This window comes from Austrofundulus limnaeus, unplaced genomic scaffold (assembly GCF_001266775.1).
Source record: "Austrofundulus limnaeus strain Quisiro unplaced genomic scaffold, Austrofundulus_limnaeus-1.0 Scaffold156, whole genome shotgun sequence".
Lineage (NCBI taxonomy): Eukaryota > Metazoa > Chordata > Actinopteri > Cyprinodontiformes > Rivulidae > Austrofundulus > Austrofundulus limnaeus.
The window spans coordinates 817811-830080 of record NW_013952558.1 but is presented as its reverse complement, the minus strand read 5'-3'; the positions used below and the strand labels follow the sequence as shown (position 1 = coordinate 830080).

General features: G+C 39.4%; 1 protein-coding gene across 1 annotated transcript in view; it reads right to left on the bottom strand.

Annotated features, from left to right (window-relative positions):
* Positions 1–12264, bottom strand: part of LOC106523433 (rho GTPase-activating protein 26) — a 92341-nt gene extending 80077 nt beyond the window's left edge. The window contains exon 1 of the mRNA XM_014016847.1: positions 11692–12264. Coding sequence (XP_013872301.1) covers positions 11692–11845 — 154 coding nt within the window. The 5' untranslated portion in view covers positions 11846–12264. The remainder of the gene's footprint in view (positions 1–11691) is intronic.
* Between the last annotated feature and the right edge of the window lie 6 nt (positions 12265–12270).

Genomic DNA, 12270 nt, shown 5'->3' with positions numbered 1-12270 from the left:
TCACCAGAGACACCTGGACAGGTCTCCAGTTCACCAGAGACACCTGGACAGGTCTGCAGTCTCCATCAGGGACAAAGAGACAATCAACCATCCACACTCTGTCACACCTAGAGTCACACAGAAGAGCTCCAGAAGGTTTCAAACTGACAACTCTGGACTCAGATCATCTGCTGCACAGAGTTCTGATCACTTATTATCAATAATCATTTTATTGATAATTATCATGAGGAGTCCTTAACTAGGATGTAGTTAGGCAATTAAATATTCATGTATATGTAAATTTATTACCATAATTGCAGGTGAGTCATGTAAATTTATGTTTTTATAAAACAAGTAGCCACCCGCCATCCCCCTGCCAAGACCAATTTCCTAGGGGAAACACTGGAATTGTAATACATTATCATGTAAGTGCTACATTACTGCAGACGATTAATTACATAGTAAAACTGAACCCTAATTACCACWTATTTACATGGTAATAAGGTAGTAATTACCATTTAATTACATTTTTTTCATTACCTTGTAATTACATGGCAATAAGGGTACCATAAAAGAAATTGTTACACTAGTTGCAACTTAGTGAGATACTACCTTTATGGCTGCAAAATAAACAAAACAAAAAACATTTGGCTTTCTAAAAGCTTTCAGAGGTTTGTAAGGGACTCGATTGTTAAGAAAATCTCCAACTATTTATAATCAATACTGGGAGTTAAGGTTGGAAGTCAGGTCCACTGTCACTCTGCTTTTCTAACAAATACAATCAAGTTATTTGCCTTCAGAACCACCTGCAGAGGAACATTTTTCTGTACAGCTGTGAAATGCACAGCTGTCTGATTTATAACCAAACTGCCTCGATCAGGTAGCAGTGTGCGGAAGGTAAACCAGCATTCCTCAGAGTTCAGTTTCCCACTTTGCTTCCTGCTTGATTCCAAGTGTTGTAGGTTTTATAGTGCAGTAATAGGACCTGATTAATGTGTGGCCGGTGAAATGCTTTCACCCTTAAATTTCGCAGCCACTRTTAATATGTTTTCTTTTTGAACGCGAACAATGAACTCAATGAGAGCAGTTCGAGAAGATTCCAGACTCGAGTTGGTTCTTATAGGGTTACGAGAATCTTAAAGAAGCAATGTTTCATTTGAGACTATAAGTTCTGAATACATCCATATAAAGGCACACCACAGCCTTTAGCTTACTGTTAGTGTCAGCAGTATTTTTTTAACTTACATGGTGGTTGTGCAGCAATACATGCAGTTCAAATATAAACCAACTGCCCTTCGTGTATGAATCCCACTTCCCTTTTTATGTGTGTTGTCTTCAGGGCTATTTGTGACTTGTATTCTTAGAGCTAAGCCTTGAGAAAATAAAAGCCTATAGCTTGTTTTTATAATATATATATTATTATTTAGTAGTTCCTGTTTCAGTTCCTGGTATGACACATAACTAACCTTGGTGATGTTAAAATCGCTTCATCCCCAAATAAAATGTTTTGTCTCATTACCCACCTTACTAATACTTTGTTCTGTATTTTATATAAACTTTTTATTRGTTATTTAAGATAAAAACTATACCATTACATTGCATACAAGCTTAAACTCTTAGSTTACATTTGGAGATAACATGTGAGCAGCAAAAATTGCAGAGAAAATGTGAGAAACACGTCTTCACATCTATGCATGAATGTAGCTTTGGAGCTTACACCTGAGGTTACATCCTAGCAAAATCAACAAAAGAAGTAATACCAGAAAACACTGAAATGTTGAGTCACTGCACAGTGTAACTAATACTTCTCTCTGCTAAAATATTTATCTACCTCAGTGTAGCTGGAGACAGATAGACCATATCAGAGTTTCTCTAAATGAAATTGTCTTAAGTTCTGTAACAATGCTTGTGTACTTTATCAGCTTGGGATCCCTGTATAAACATTATTTATCTGTTGCAAACATGATGACCTTGTATGTATCCCCTAGTTTATTATTTATAAGCATGCGTAATACAGACATTCCAATTTAAACGATATGATGGTAATTCTACTCTTTTCCTTTTGCRTCTCCCCAGTTACCCTGTGAAAAAATATATTGATTAGATTCCAATGACATGTTCTAACCACAAATTGAATATTTAATTTTGCCAAAAATGAAAGATGTAGTAGCAACGTGAATTGGAGCTGGAAAAATTAAATGATTTAGATTAATTCCAGTGAGATGTCATGAAAAATGTGTTTTGCATCATCATCATCATCATGTACGAAGGAGTTGTTGATTGTTATGAAAAAAAATAATCCAAACCAGGRCTAAGGAACGCTTAAAAATCGCTCAAAAATAAAATGTTATTTTTGGCTAAATCTGAAAAACAATTTAAAAGCTTCTAAGTTGCTTAAGTCATCATTTATTATATTTATTACATTAAAATACCCAATATTTTCCAACAAATTTTGTTGAGATTTTGTGAAATCCTGCATGTTGTGTGCATAAATGGATAAACGCCCGTTCATTTTGAGCTACTCCAAGGATCCATGAAGGGTGTGTCTGTATGAATGCGTGTCTGAAAATCTATTGTGAACAAAGCAGGGCAACAATAGCGGAAAAGCTGAGCTAAGTCATGCCCTAATTTCCCACTCCTCCATCCTCCGTTACGACTAGAGAAAGGACCCCCAACCCCCACTGTGCAGCTCTGCAGCAGCAACACACCCTATATGTTAACGAGCAAGCCTTCATCTTAGGCCAACAGAAATATTATTAAAAACGGACATTATGTAAAACGTAATCAAGGCACATCTGGAGCAAAATGATTAATCTGTACAAAAAGGCAGAGATGACCAACACCCATCTCCTATGAGATACATGCAAAGGAATGCATTCAGACTGACTGACACTAAAACTTCTTTCTGTCCTCAGTTCGTTTCTCTCCTTTTACAAAAAACTCTGTTTTGATCCTGTAACTCCTTTATCTTTCTCTCAAAGACATTTGGACTTGCAGTTGGATGTCTTGAAAAAGGGCTTATTCCAAGCATACTTGGGAATTAGCTTTGGTGTTTTGTGTGTGTATGACCCTCATCTATCAGCACAGTTGACAGCTGAGCCACTGAATGACTGCTATTGGCTTTCTTGATAGTCRCCAACAGCACCGTGGGTGGCTACACAACAAAAACGGGAGGTTAAAAAAAAGGGAAGACCAAAAGAGATATCCAGAAAGGTCTAACGTCATAGGGAATTTCCACCTCTTCTCAGGGACATTTACAAACAAGCCTTCAGCTATATCGTAGTTTTGTTTGYGAGGTTGCTAAGAACACTTAAAGGTTCCTTTTGAAGTTAAAGTAAACAGCTGAAGACAAGACTCTTATCAAAACACTGCTTATGGGTTGAGGGTTGTTTTTCAAAACCAGTACCTAACACACATCATGCCTAGACAATGTGCAAGATCTGCAGGTCAAGACTCATGTACTATACACAAAGCTTTCAGAGTTGCCACGACATTTTCATGAAAGAGACACTGATAGAAAGCAATTGTAGCTTAAGGACATTATAAAAATGCAATCAGCTATGTAAATAAAAAGTGATCAAAATTACAGTACATTTGTCCATCGTTAACCGGGCATTCTCCTTAAGGCCAAGCTACTAAAAAAAAAAAAAACATTTCCAGCTGCAAGGTTCAGAGTTGTTTTGTTGTGGATCAACAGAACTAAAGACTGAAGTGAATGGAACTGCTGGTAAGATAACTTGTGTTAAACATTTCAAACTGAAGTCAAGCTGTGTCCTTCCCATGGATGGATGGATGGATGGATAGATGGATGGATGGATGGATGGATGGATGGATGGATGGATGGATGGATGGATGGATGGATGGATGGATGGATGGATGGATGGATGGATGGATGTCTAGTGCAGTCTACATCACATTTTACAAAAAAAATTAAGATTTTTTTGTAATGGTATCTGATCCCAGAGGCATCAAATCTTTTGATTAGTGCACATTGAGTTGCAACAAAGTTAATTTACACAATGCTTAACATAGGAGTGAACGTCTGTATTTTAAGCCAAATTCAGTGTTTTGTGCACTCTTTTTTCCAACTGTAGTCACGTCACATTACAAAAGACAGGCAGGCAGGCAGACAGGCATATAGCACATGCACCTAGTGTCTCGAGCGAGTTAGGCACTCCCCCCGTGACATAAAACTCTGTCTGTTGCTCTCAATGTCCGGCTGATCACATCAAAGTCCATATACTTTACGTTTATCCTGCTGTGTTCTCTTCAAAAATGGTTTGTGTTGTTTAGCTTCTCCATTTATTTCCTGTTTATTTTCAGGACCTGCCCTGCTGTTCGACCCACAGTTACGCAAATCACGTTCTGGATGCAGGTCAGCTGATCCCAGAAACTCTGTGTGCAGCAGCTATAACCTGTTTACTGAACTTTATGACAACATATAGGCTATTCTTAAGTGTTGGGTAAATTAATATTAAAAACTAAAAGCTGCAAAAAATATATTTTCAAACTATTTATTGGCAAATTTAGTCTAATAATTGAAAACATGGATGAAATAAGAAATACGAAACAAATAAAATCAAATACATACAAAGCAGAACACAGCTRAATGTATCAAAAGTATGTCTCTGTAATATTAGAATTTTCTGAGACAATGAATTTTGGTTTTTCATTAATTTTTTTCCAGTAACAGGTTTTTATTTAATAGAATTTTTGGACAAAAAAATCGCAATATATCGCAATATATCACCTTGCTTACAGTATCGCAATATATCGGGATATATCGTATCGTGACCCCTCTGTCATGATATGTATCGTATCGTCAAACTCTTGCCAATACACAGCCCTAGTACCAATTGCAGTTTTCTGGTCGATCATTGATCTTTAAAAAGTGTGACATGCCGATTTTAGGCCAATACCGACCTTTTTTATAACTGACACTGTCAGGTGTTATATGGTCGCAAAACACCTTCAATGTTCCAATCTTATCTTATTGAAAAACACTGCACAATATCCTTGAAACAATAAAAATCTATTAATTGGACATGAGACAGTGCTCACTGCAGAGCAAAAGGGGACGGTGGCTGATTTTCAAACCTTTTCAGAGGTGAATAAGATTTTCTTCTCATGTAAGTAATGGCTGATTGCTGATCTCCCAAAATTAAGGAAATCGGGGCCAATCGATTGGCCAGCCAATTTATCTGTGCACCCTTACTGAACAATATTGTGTAATTCAACAGAACAAAAATAAGACAATATATAATATTAAAAAATCAATAATAAATTAACATAAAGCACAAAAACAAGCATTAATACACTGCTGGACAAATATTTTGGCACACGTTCAGCTGCAAATATGGCAACATCATGTGCTGCTGTCATATAATTGTGTAAATGCAGTGTCTTGATTCCTGCATAGTAAATGCTAGGCCAGTAATTAGGGTTTGTCTGGCTGATTAGGCCATGTCATGTTAGAAGTGGAGCAGAGTGCCAAACATTTTTACAGCTTCTATAATAACAAGCCATCATCTGGCCTTAAATGACATCTGGCCAACAAACACATTTGTGAAGATGTTTGTGTGTGTGTGCGAGCGTATTTGTCTGCAAATACATTCAATCTAAGATTGTTTCAAGAATATTTAGTCAAAGGAAACTTTGTGGCTCTTAATGATTTTGGTCAAATGAAGTTTCTGTACTCAACAGCTGCTGGTTTGTAAATGCTACATCTCTAATTGCTGCAGTATATAAATCAGTTTGACACCCACAAATCTGTAAACATGCAATGCTGGTGATCTACGTGTGAAACCATTTTCCATTTGAAAAGTGGCACTTATGAGTAATGACAAGTTAGAACAGCCTGCATTACAGGAAGCAAGAGTTTTGATTGAAAGCAAATGATCACACCAAAAAATGTTAAGCAATATACTGTATGTTAAGCAAAAATTATTACAGAAATATATCTGCAATAGACCAAATAATTCTTTACAAAGAATACTGTTTTCCCAGAAGCCAAAGACACCTCTGTTTATGATCTACTGAAAATCCAGAATTCCGGGCGTCCTGGTGCGGCCCGGGCCGGGCCTTGGCTATCTGCTCCTCTCCACCTCAGAATGATTGGGTCTACCTCCTGGGTTCGGGTGTGTGCTGCCTCCAATAGGGGGTGGGTGCATGTCCTGGAACTGGGGGGTATGGAGTGTGTATCAGGGGGTATGAGTGGAATGTGGCATCCTTGTATGTCTTTGATTGAGTGGGGGTGAGGATGCGGGAGGGATGGTGCGATTGTGTATGTTTGGGTATTTGTCAGGCTGCGGTCTGGGCTGCCCCTACTGCTGGTTTATCTGGGGGCCCGCTGCTACTTGGCCCCCCGATGGGGTGTGCGGCTGGCCGCCGGCGTGCTGGGGGTTCCCAGGGTCTGGGGCTGGGCGCTGGGGTGTGTGCCGGCCTGGCCTGGTGACTGCCTGCTGGAGCTCGGAGCCTCTGGCCCTGTCGGGATTTGGCTTGGAGGGGGTGCACCCTGGGGGCCTGGACCTCTGTGCCCTTTCCTGGATCTGCTCTGGTATGGTGGGTGCCGGTGGGGCCCATGAGTTTATCGCTGCTGGCCCTGGGGGCTGTGCGTGTGGTCGCTGGGGGGACTCTCCCAGTTCTCCCCTATGGTCTGATCTGGGGGGTGGGTGGGCAGATCTTCCCGTGCAGGTGCCCCTTCGGGCTCTGCGGTCGGGATCCCTCTCGGGCTCTTGGGCTCTGGTCTTCCCTATAGCTGCCTCGTGTCTTGGGGGTTGGGTCTCCGATCCTCCACAGTCACTGTTAAATATTCCATTGGAGAAATCTTGTATATACACACATGTTCACAACTGCTCACAAACAGGTGTTCTGATCCGGGGGGTTCTGACTGGTCACTGAGTGTGTATATATGTCTATGGGTATATACAGACAATATTTATGAATGTAGGCATGTATGTATGTAAATCTTTACATATGTATGGGTATGTGTATATATTTATATATGCCCTCCATGTATTTATCCATTTATTTTTCAGGTGAGCTGACAGATGTTGGGTGTGTGGTCCTGTGTTTTCTTGGTGTATATTTAATATACTTCTAAACGCTATTTCAATCTTTTTAATTACTTCTCTCTGTTTTTCTCTCTTTCTCTATTTTCTCTTCACTTTAAAAAAGTCACTGATGATGAAGAAATAAATAAACTAAATAAACTAATAATATTTGGTTTTGTTTTCTACTGAAGTGACAAAAAAATCCAGAATTCTGTTTCACTTTCTTAAAGTTATAATATGAAACCGTAAGTGAAATATAAAAACTTGAAAGAAAGATCAATCAGCATCAAAACACTTAAGGGAGTTTCCACATGCTGCATCAGTTTTATGGCCTAATGATGGAGGTGCAAGCTGAAGCATAAAAAATGAAGAAGTTAAACAAAAATAAAAACTACTGCCACCCATCATGCACAACGCTGCAAGAAAAAGAGCATCACCTGAACTATTTTGTTTGCTTTATGTCAGACATCGGCCATAGCTGCACATGAAATGATTGGAGCTTTGTGGTGACAGAAAGGTTTGTTTTAAAGGTATGCTACAGCTGCAGATAAGGACTATTCAAAGTCAAAAGTTCAGTTTGACTGAACGGGAAYGCTGTCACTGACTTTACGAGATTTGTACTATCTGGATTTAAACAACATGGCTAAAGTACCCAGAAGAAATTGGCTTAACACTCAAGTCCTGTCAGTTCAGCCTCTGGGAAATGTGGAATCCAGTTTAACACCTTTGTGCTCTTTGAGACATTCTTGAGATGTTTTTGCAGAGTCCTCAGCTCTTCCCCTAAAGATTTCGGGTAGGACAAGATAATCTTGATGCCATAAGGCAGCTTTAGTCCCTTTCACAAAAAACATTCAAGCCAGGCCTAAGACATTTTATACATCCCAGTAGGGCTGGGCATCACCCAGGACATGGCGACTCCATTCAATTTTCAATACAGACCTCACAGAACATAGCAACTCTTGATACAGAGCAGCTCAAATCATTTTCAACATTGATACATATTACTTTTTACCAGTGGTGGGCACCAGCCCGCTAAAGCGCAAATCCGCTAATTGCAGACCTAAAAATTTTGTTTGCGCTTTAGCGGTCTTACTAATTTTTATAATTCACAAGCAGACTTGCACTTTCTAAAATTAAAATGCAGTACCGCTAATTCTAATCTAGTCACAAATCAAATCTGTCTGGGTACATCATTCTGGGTACATCCCCAGAATGCATCGCTTCAGTTTTCCAATAAACAGTTTTAAAATTGCTTTATTGATGCTTCTTTAATGAAAAAAAATTACAACARACAAAAGAAAAAGACAAAGAATCAGCCGAACTAGCAATCYTCAACAACTTTTTAATTTTTACACCAGAAGCCAAAGGTCTGTTTCAGGAAATCACATCCCTAGGAATTGGCAGTTGTTGGAATAAGCTGTAAAAGGGTTCATACACTGTTAGTTGGCAGTGTTGTGCATATATTGTACATGAATTATTGCCAGCTAGTGAGTGTCAAATTGAACTTGTGCTTTAAAATTAGCCATCGCTAGCATTTCTATGACATAAGTGCTTTTGAAGTTGTGGACCTAAATATTTTCACAAGCGCTTGAGAAATTGCGGAGCTAATTTTTGGATTAGCGCTGCCCACCACTGCTTTTTACTCATTCCCCAATGCCACTGACTCAACAAAACCASCAAAATATTATATTATTGTATATTTTGTAGTTATAATTATAAAAACCAAAATGTGTCCAAACTTCTGCTACTAAGGACAAAGGCACTTCCAGAATATTGCTGGACATTTTGATTACTCATTGAGCTCACTTGCAGCTTGCTGTTCCTAGCGCTGAACAGGAGTCACACATCGTTATACAGACCCTAAGGGTTGGGGGGTGTATCAATTATAAAAGAAAGAAAATCAATGCAGTATTGTTTTAAAAAATATTGATATCAGTATCAAGATAATCTATGTTACTTTACCAGTGGTAGTTGCATGTACTGTATATCATCTGAACCCTCTAAATTCTGGTCAAATTCTTTTTCAGTTCTTGTAGGGGTTTTGGATACATCCTGTCCTCCCTTGGATCTTCCTCTTATGACAAAAGTTCCATGTCAACATCCCTCATGAAAAAAGTTCATTGTCGCAGCCTCTCCTTTTGCTGAGATTCACACGCCACAAACCTTGAAACGGGGCTTAAACATCAATTCAGAGCTATAGTTTTGCTTAATCRTTGTTACGTAACATTCCATCTTTCTCATCTTGTTTGATTTTTCTGCTCTAATTTAATGTTTTGTTATTCGGTGTAAARAAWTTTTTATTTATTTATTTATTTATTTGAAAGACTAACTAGGATCTCCAATGCCATGGAATATTTAGTTCATTTGTAGCTTTTGTTGATTTAATCTCAATTTTATCTTTAGCGGTGCACCGATTCTGGCGGATCTCTAATCCCAGATCTTTAAAAAGCCTGACCTGCTGATTCTGATTTTGGGCAGTACGATTTTTTTAACTCACACTGTCAAGTGTATTAAGGTCACAATACACCGTCAATGTTCCAGTCTTATTTTACTGAAAAACATTGAATTGAAACGAAGCAAAAAAATGAACTGAAACAATACAAACTTGTTTAACTGGACAACAGTTCTCTCGCACAGCAGAACAGGGAACAGTGGCAGATTTCAGACCTTTGCAGAGGTAGATAAAATCRGTGGATAAGATTGGCTTCACGTGTAAGTATTGACCAATTTTAAGGAAACCACGATAGATAAATTGGCCAGACAATTTATTGGTGCACCCTTACATATCGGTGCCTCAAGAAAAGAATCAATACTTGAAACACATCATTTCAGAGGTTCAATAAAGTGGGTCCAAAGTCAGTGAGTAAAACTTACAAAACAATCAAAATTTTCAAAATGYCTGACATTCTGATTCTCTCCATTATTACTCAATACTTCCTGATTTTGAAGACAAAATTCCGTTATAACTTGCATCTTGCAAAGCACCTGTAGACCCGTGGTAATGTTTGCACCGTTACATCATATGTCACCAACAGCACACATGTTTGCACAGCTATCCAATTGGGGGCATTCCATTGACTTCCACTACATTTCTACAGCCTAACCCTGACCACAAACCCTAAGGCTAACCTCACAGGTACCTACCTGACCCTAAAACTAACCTAAACTCAATTCACACCTTGGTCCTAAACCCAACCACCAACCCACCAATGGCATTTAAACCAAATGGGGACTCGACTTTTGTCCCCAAATGCACCAGTTGTCCCCAAAGGTAGGCATTTTGTCTTAAAATTGCCCCCAAATGTCACCTTTGTCACATTTTGTGCCAAACACACAGAGAGAGAGACCGAAAAAGTGAAACAATACCACCTACACAGATGGCAAAACAAATATTTCATCTTGGTCAAGATGATGACATTTGAACCTGTACTGCAACAGAAAACAAACACTGAACAATCATGCCCTGCTGATCGGAAACTACAACCTTTGTGTTAAAAAATATATTGTTCTGATGTCATGTTATTCAATAAGGCAAGAGAATTGTTAAAAGCTAAATCATCCATCCATCTTTTAATGCATAYATTGATGGTAGGATCACAGAGGCAACAAGTCCAGGAGGGAAACCCAGATATCTCTCTCCACTGCAACTATCCAGCACCTCTTGTTGTATCCTACAGTGTTCCCTGGTCAGGGAGGATATAAAATCCCTCCAACAAGTTCTGGGTCTGCACGGCGTCTCCTCCCAGTGGGACGTGTCCAAAGTGAGGATTCCAGGGGGCATAATTACCAGAAGCCCAAACTACCTCAGCTGATTCCTTTCAGTGAGTAAAAGCAGCAGGATCATCAAGGTCAGGTTGCAGAGTGAGCCAGGCAGGCAAGGAGTCCCTGCTGGCCATGCTAAATCCTGGCAGGAAAGAAAAGCTAATTCATTGTTTAAAAAATAGCCCAAATGGGCTTTATTATATTTGAAAAAACAAAGGGTTTTTGTTTGGCTGGTGCAAACTTTTAGTCATAATTCCTATTTTATAAAAAAAAAAAACAAGACAAGTCATGACCGAGTTTATCGGGTCCTCGTTTAAATAAGTGGACATTTGCTTTTTATGCAAATCTGCTTTTCCTGTTAAAGTTTTCTGTCCTGGCATTGTAGATGTCTCACTTAGCTTGTAAAGCACCTTTCATTTCTGATCTTTAACTTAAACGAACCAAGTAGTTTCACATTTTACACAACAACTCTAACACAATCCACATCTGTCCATCCAGGCCTTCATTCATTCACAAACACCCAACACCAAAAGAAGCTGCTGTACAAACTCGTGGACATATTTTTACAAATGTCTCCTACAGAACTTTTTTTTTCTTTATCCTCATAAAGCAGCAGCACAGACACATAAATGTCAGCAKCATCAGTGTGGATGAGTGTAAACACTTCATCTGTCCCATAAATTGGCTGATAGGGACAAATGTGCTGACAGCTTGAGAGGACACCACAGTCTGTACTGTCAAACCACCCACATCTAATAACTGTTCTTGTCATGTGTGTGTTGTAATTTATTTTGTCCCCCTTATATATGCACATGCAAGCATCTAATTCTAGCATAAGCTATAAATCTTTAATAAGTTATGTCATTAAATCACCTGGTTTCTTCACACCTTTACTCACCTTTCAGAGCCTGAATGAGCGCCTTTCCGTCTTTAATCAGCTCCTTGATGAACTTGTTGGTTTTGTCCAGCTCCAGCTCGTGAGATTTGAGCCTCTCCCTGAACTGCGGGCTGTCCAGGTAGCAGTCACTGAACTCCAGAGCAGGCAGTCCCATCTTCTGCACCTCCAACAAGTCCGGACGACCCGGCGAAAACAGCTCCGAGCAGGAGGAGGAAGGAGAAACGAGATGCGGRGGAGGAGGAGGAGGGAAAATCCCAGTGCCTCTGCTGCTACTTTACTGTTCCTACTGGTGCTGCTGGAAACCGTGTAAAATACAACTAGATCATCTAAACAGCGTCTAAGAGGGATTTCTACCTACATAAGCTCAGAATGTATGAGTCCTCTTGTTTCCTAAAGTGCAAAACAGCAGCGCACACCGCCTCCAGTTTTCTCTTAAATAAAACAGGTCATCGTAGAAGTGCTTAGTGCGGTTAAAAAAGAAAAGGTGTCCACTTGCTCAGGTAAAACCGGTGCTGCTTTCCTCTCGACCAAGCCATTCCTCACCGGTCAGACTCAAACACAGGCCGGGGGGGAGGGGGG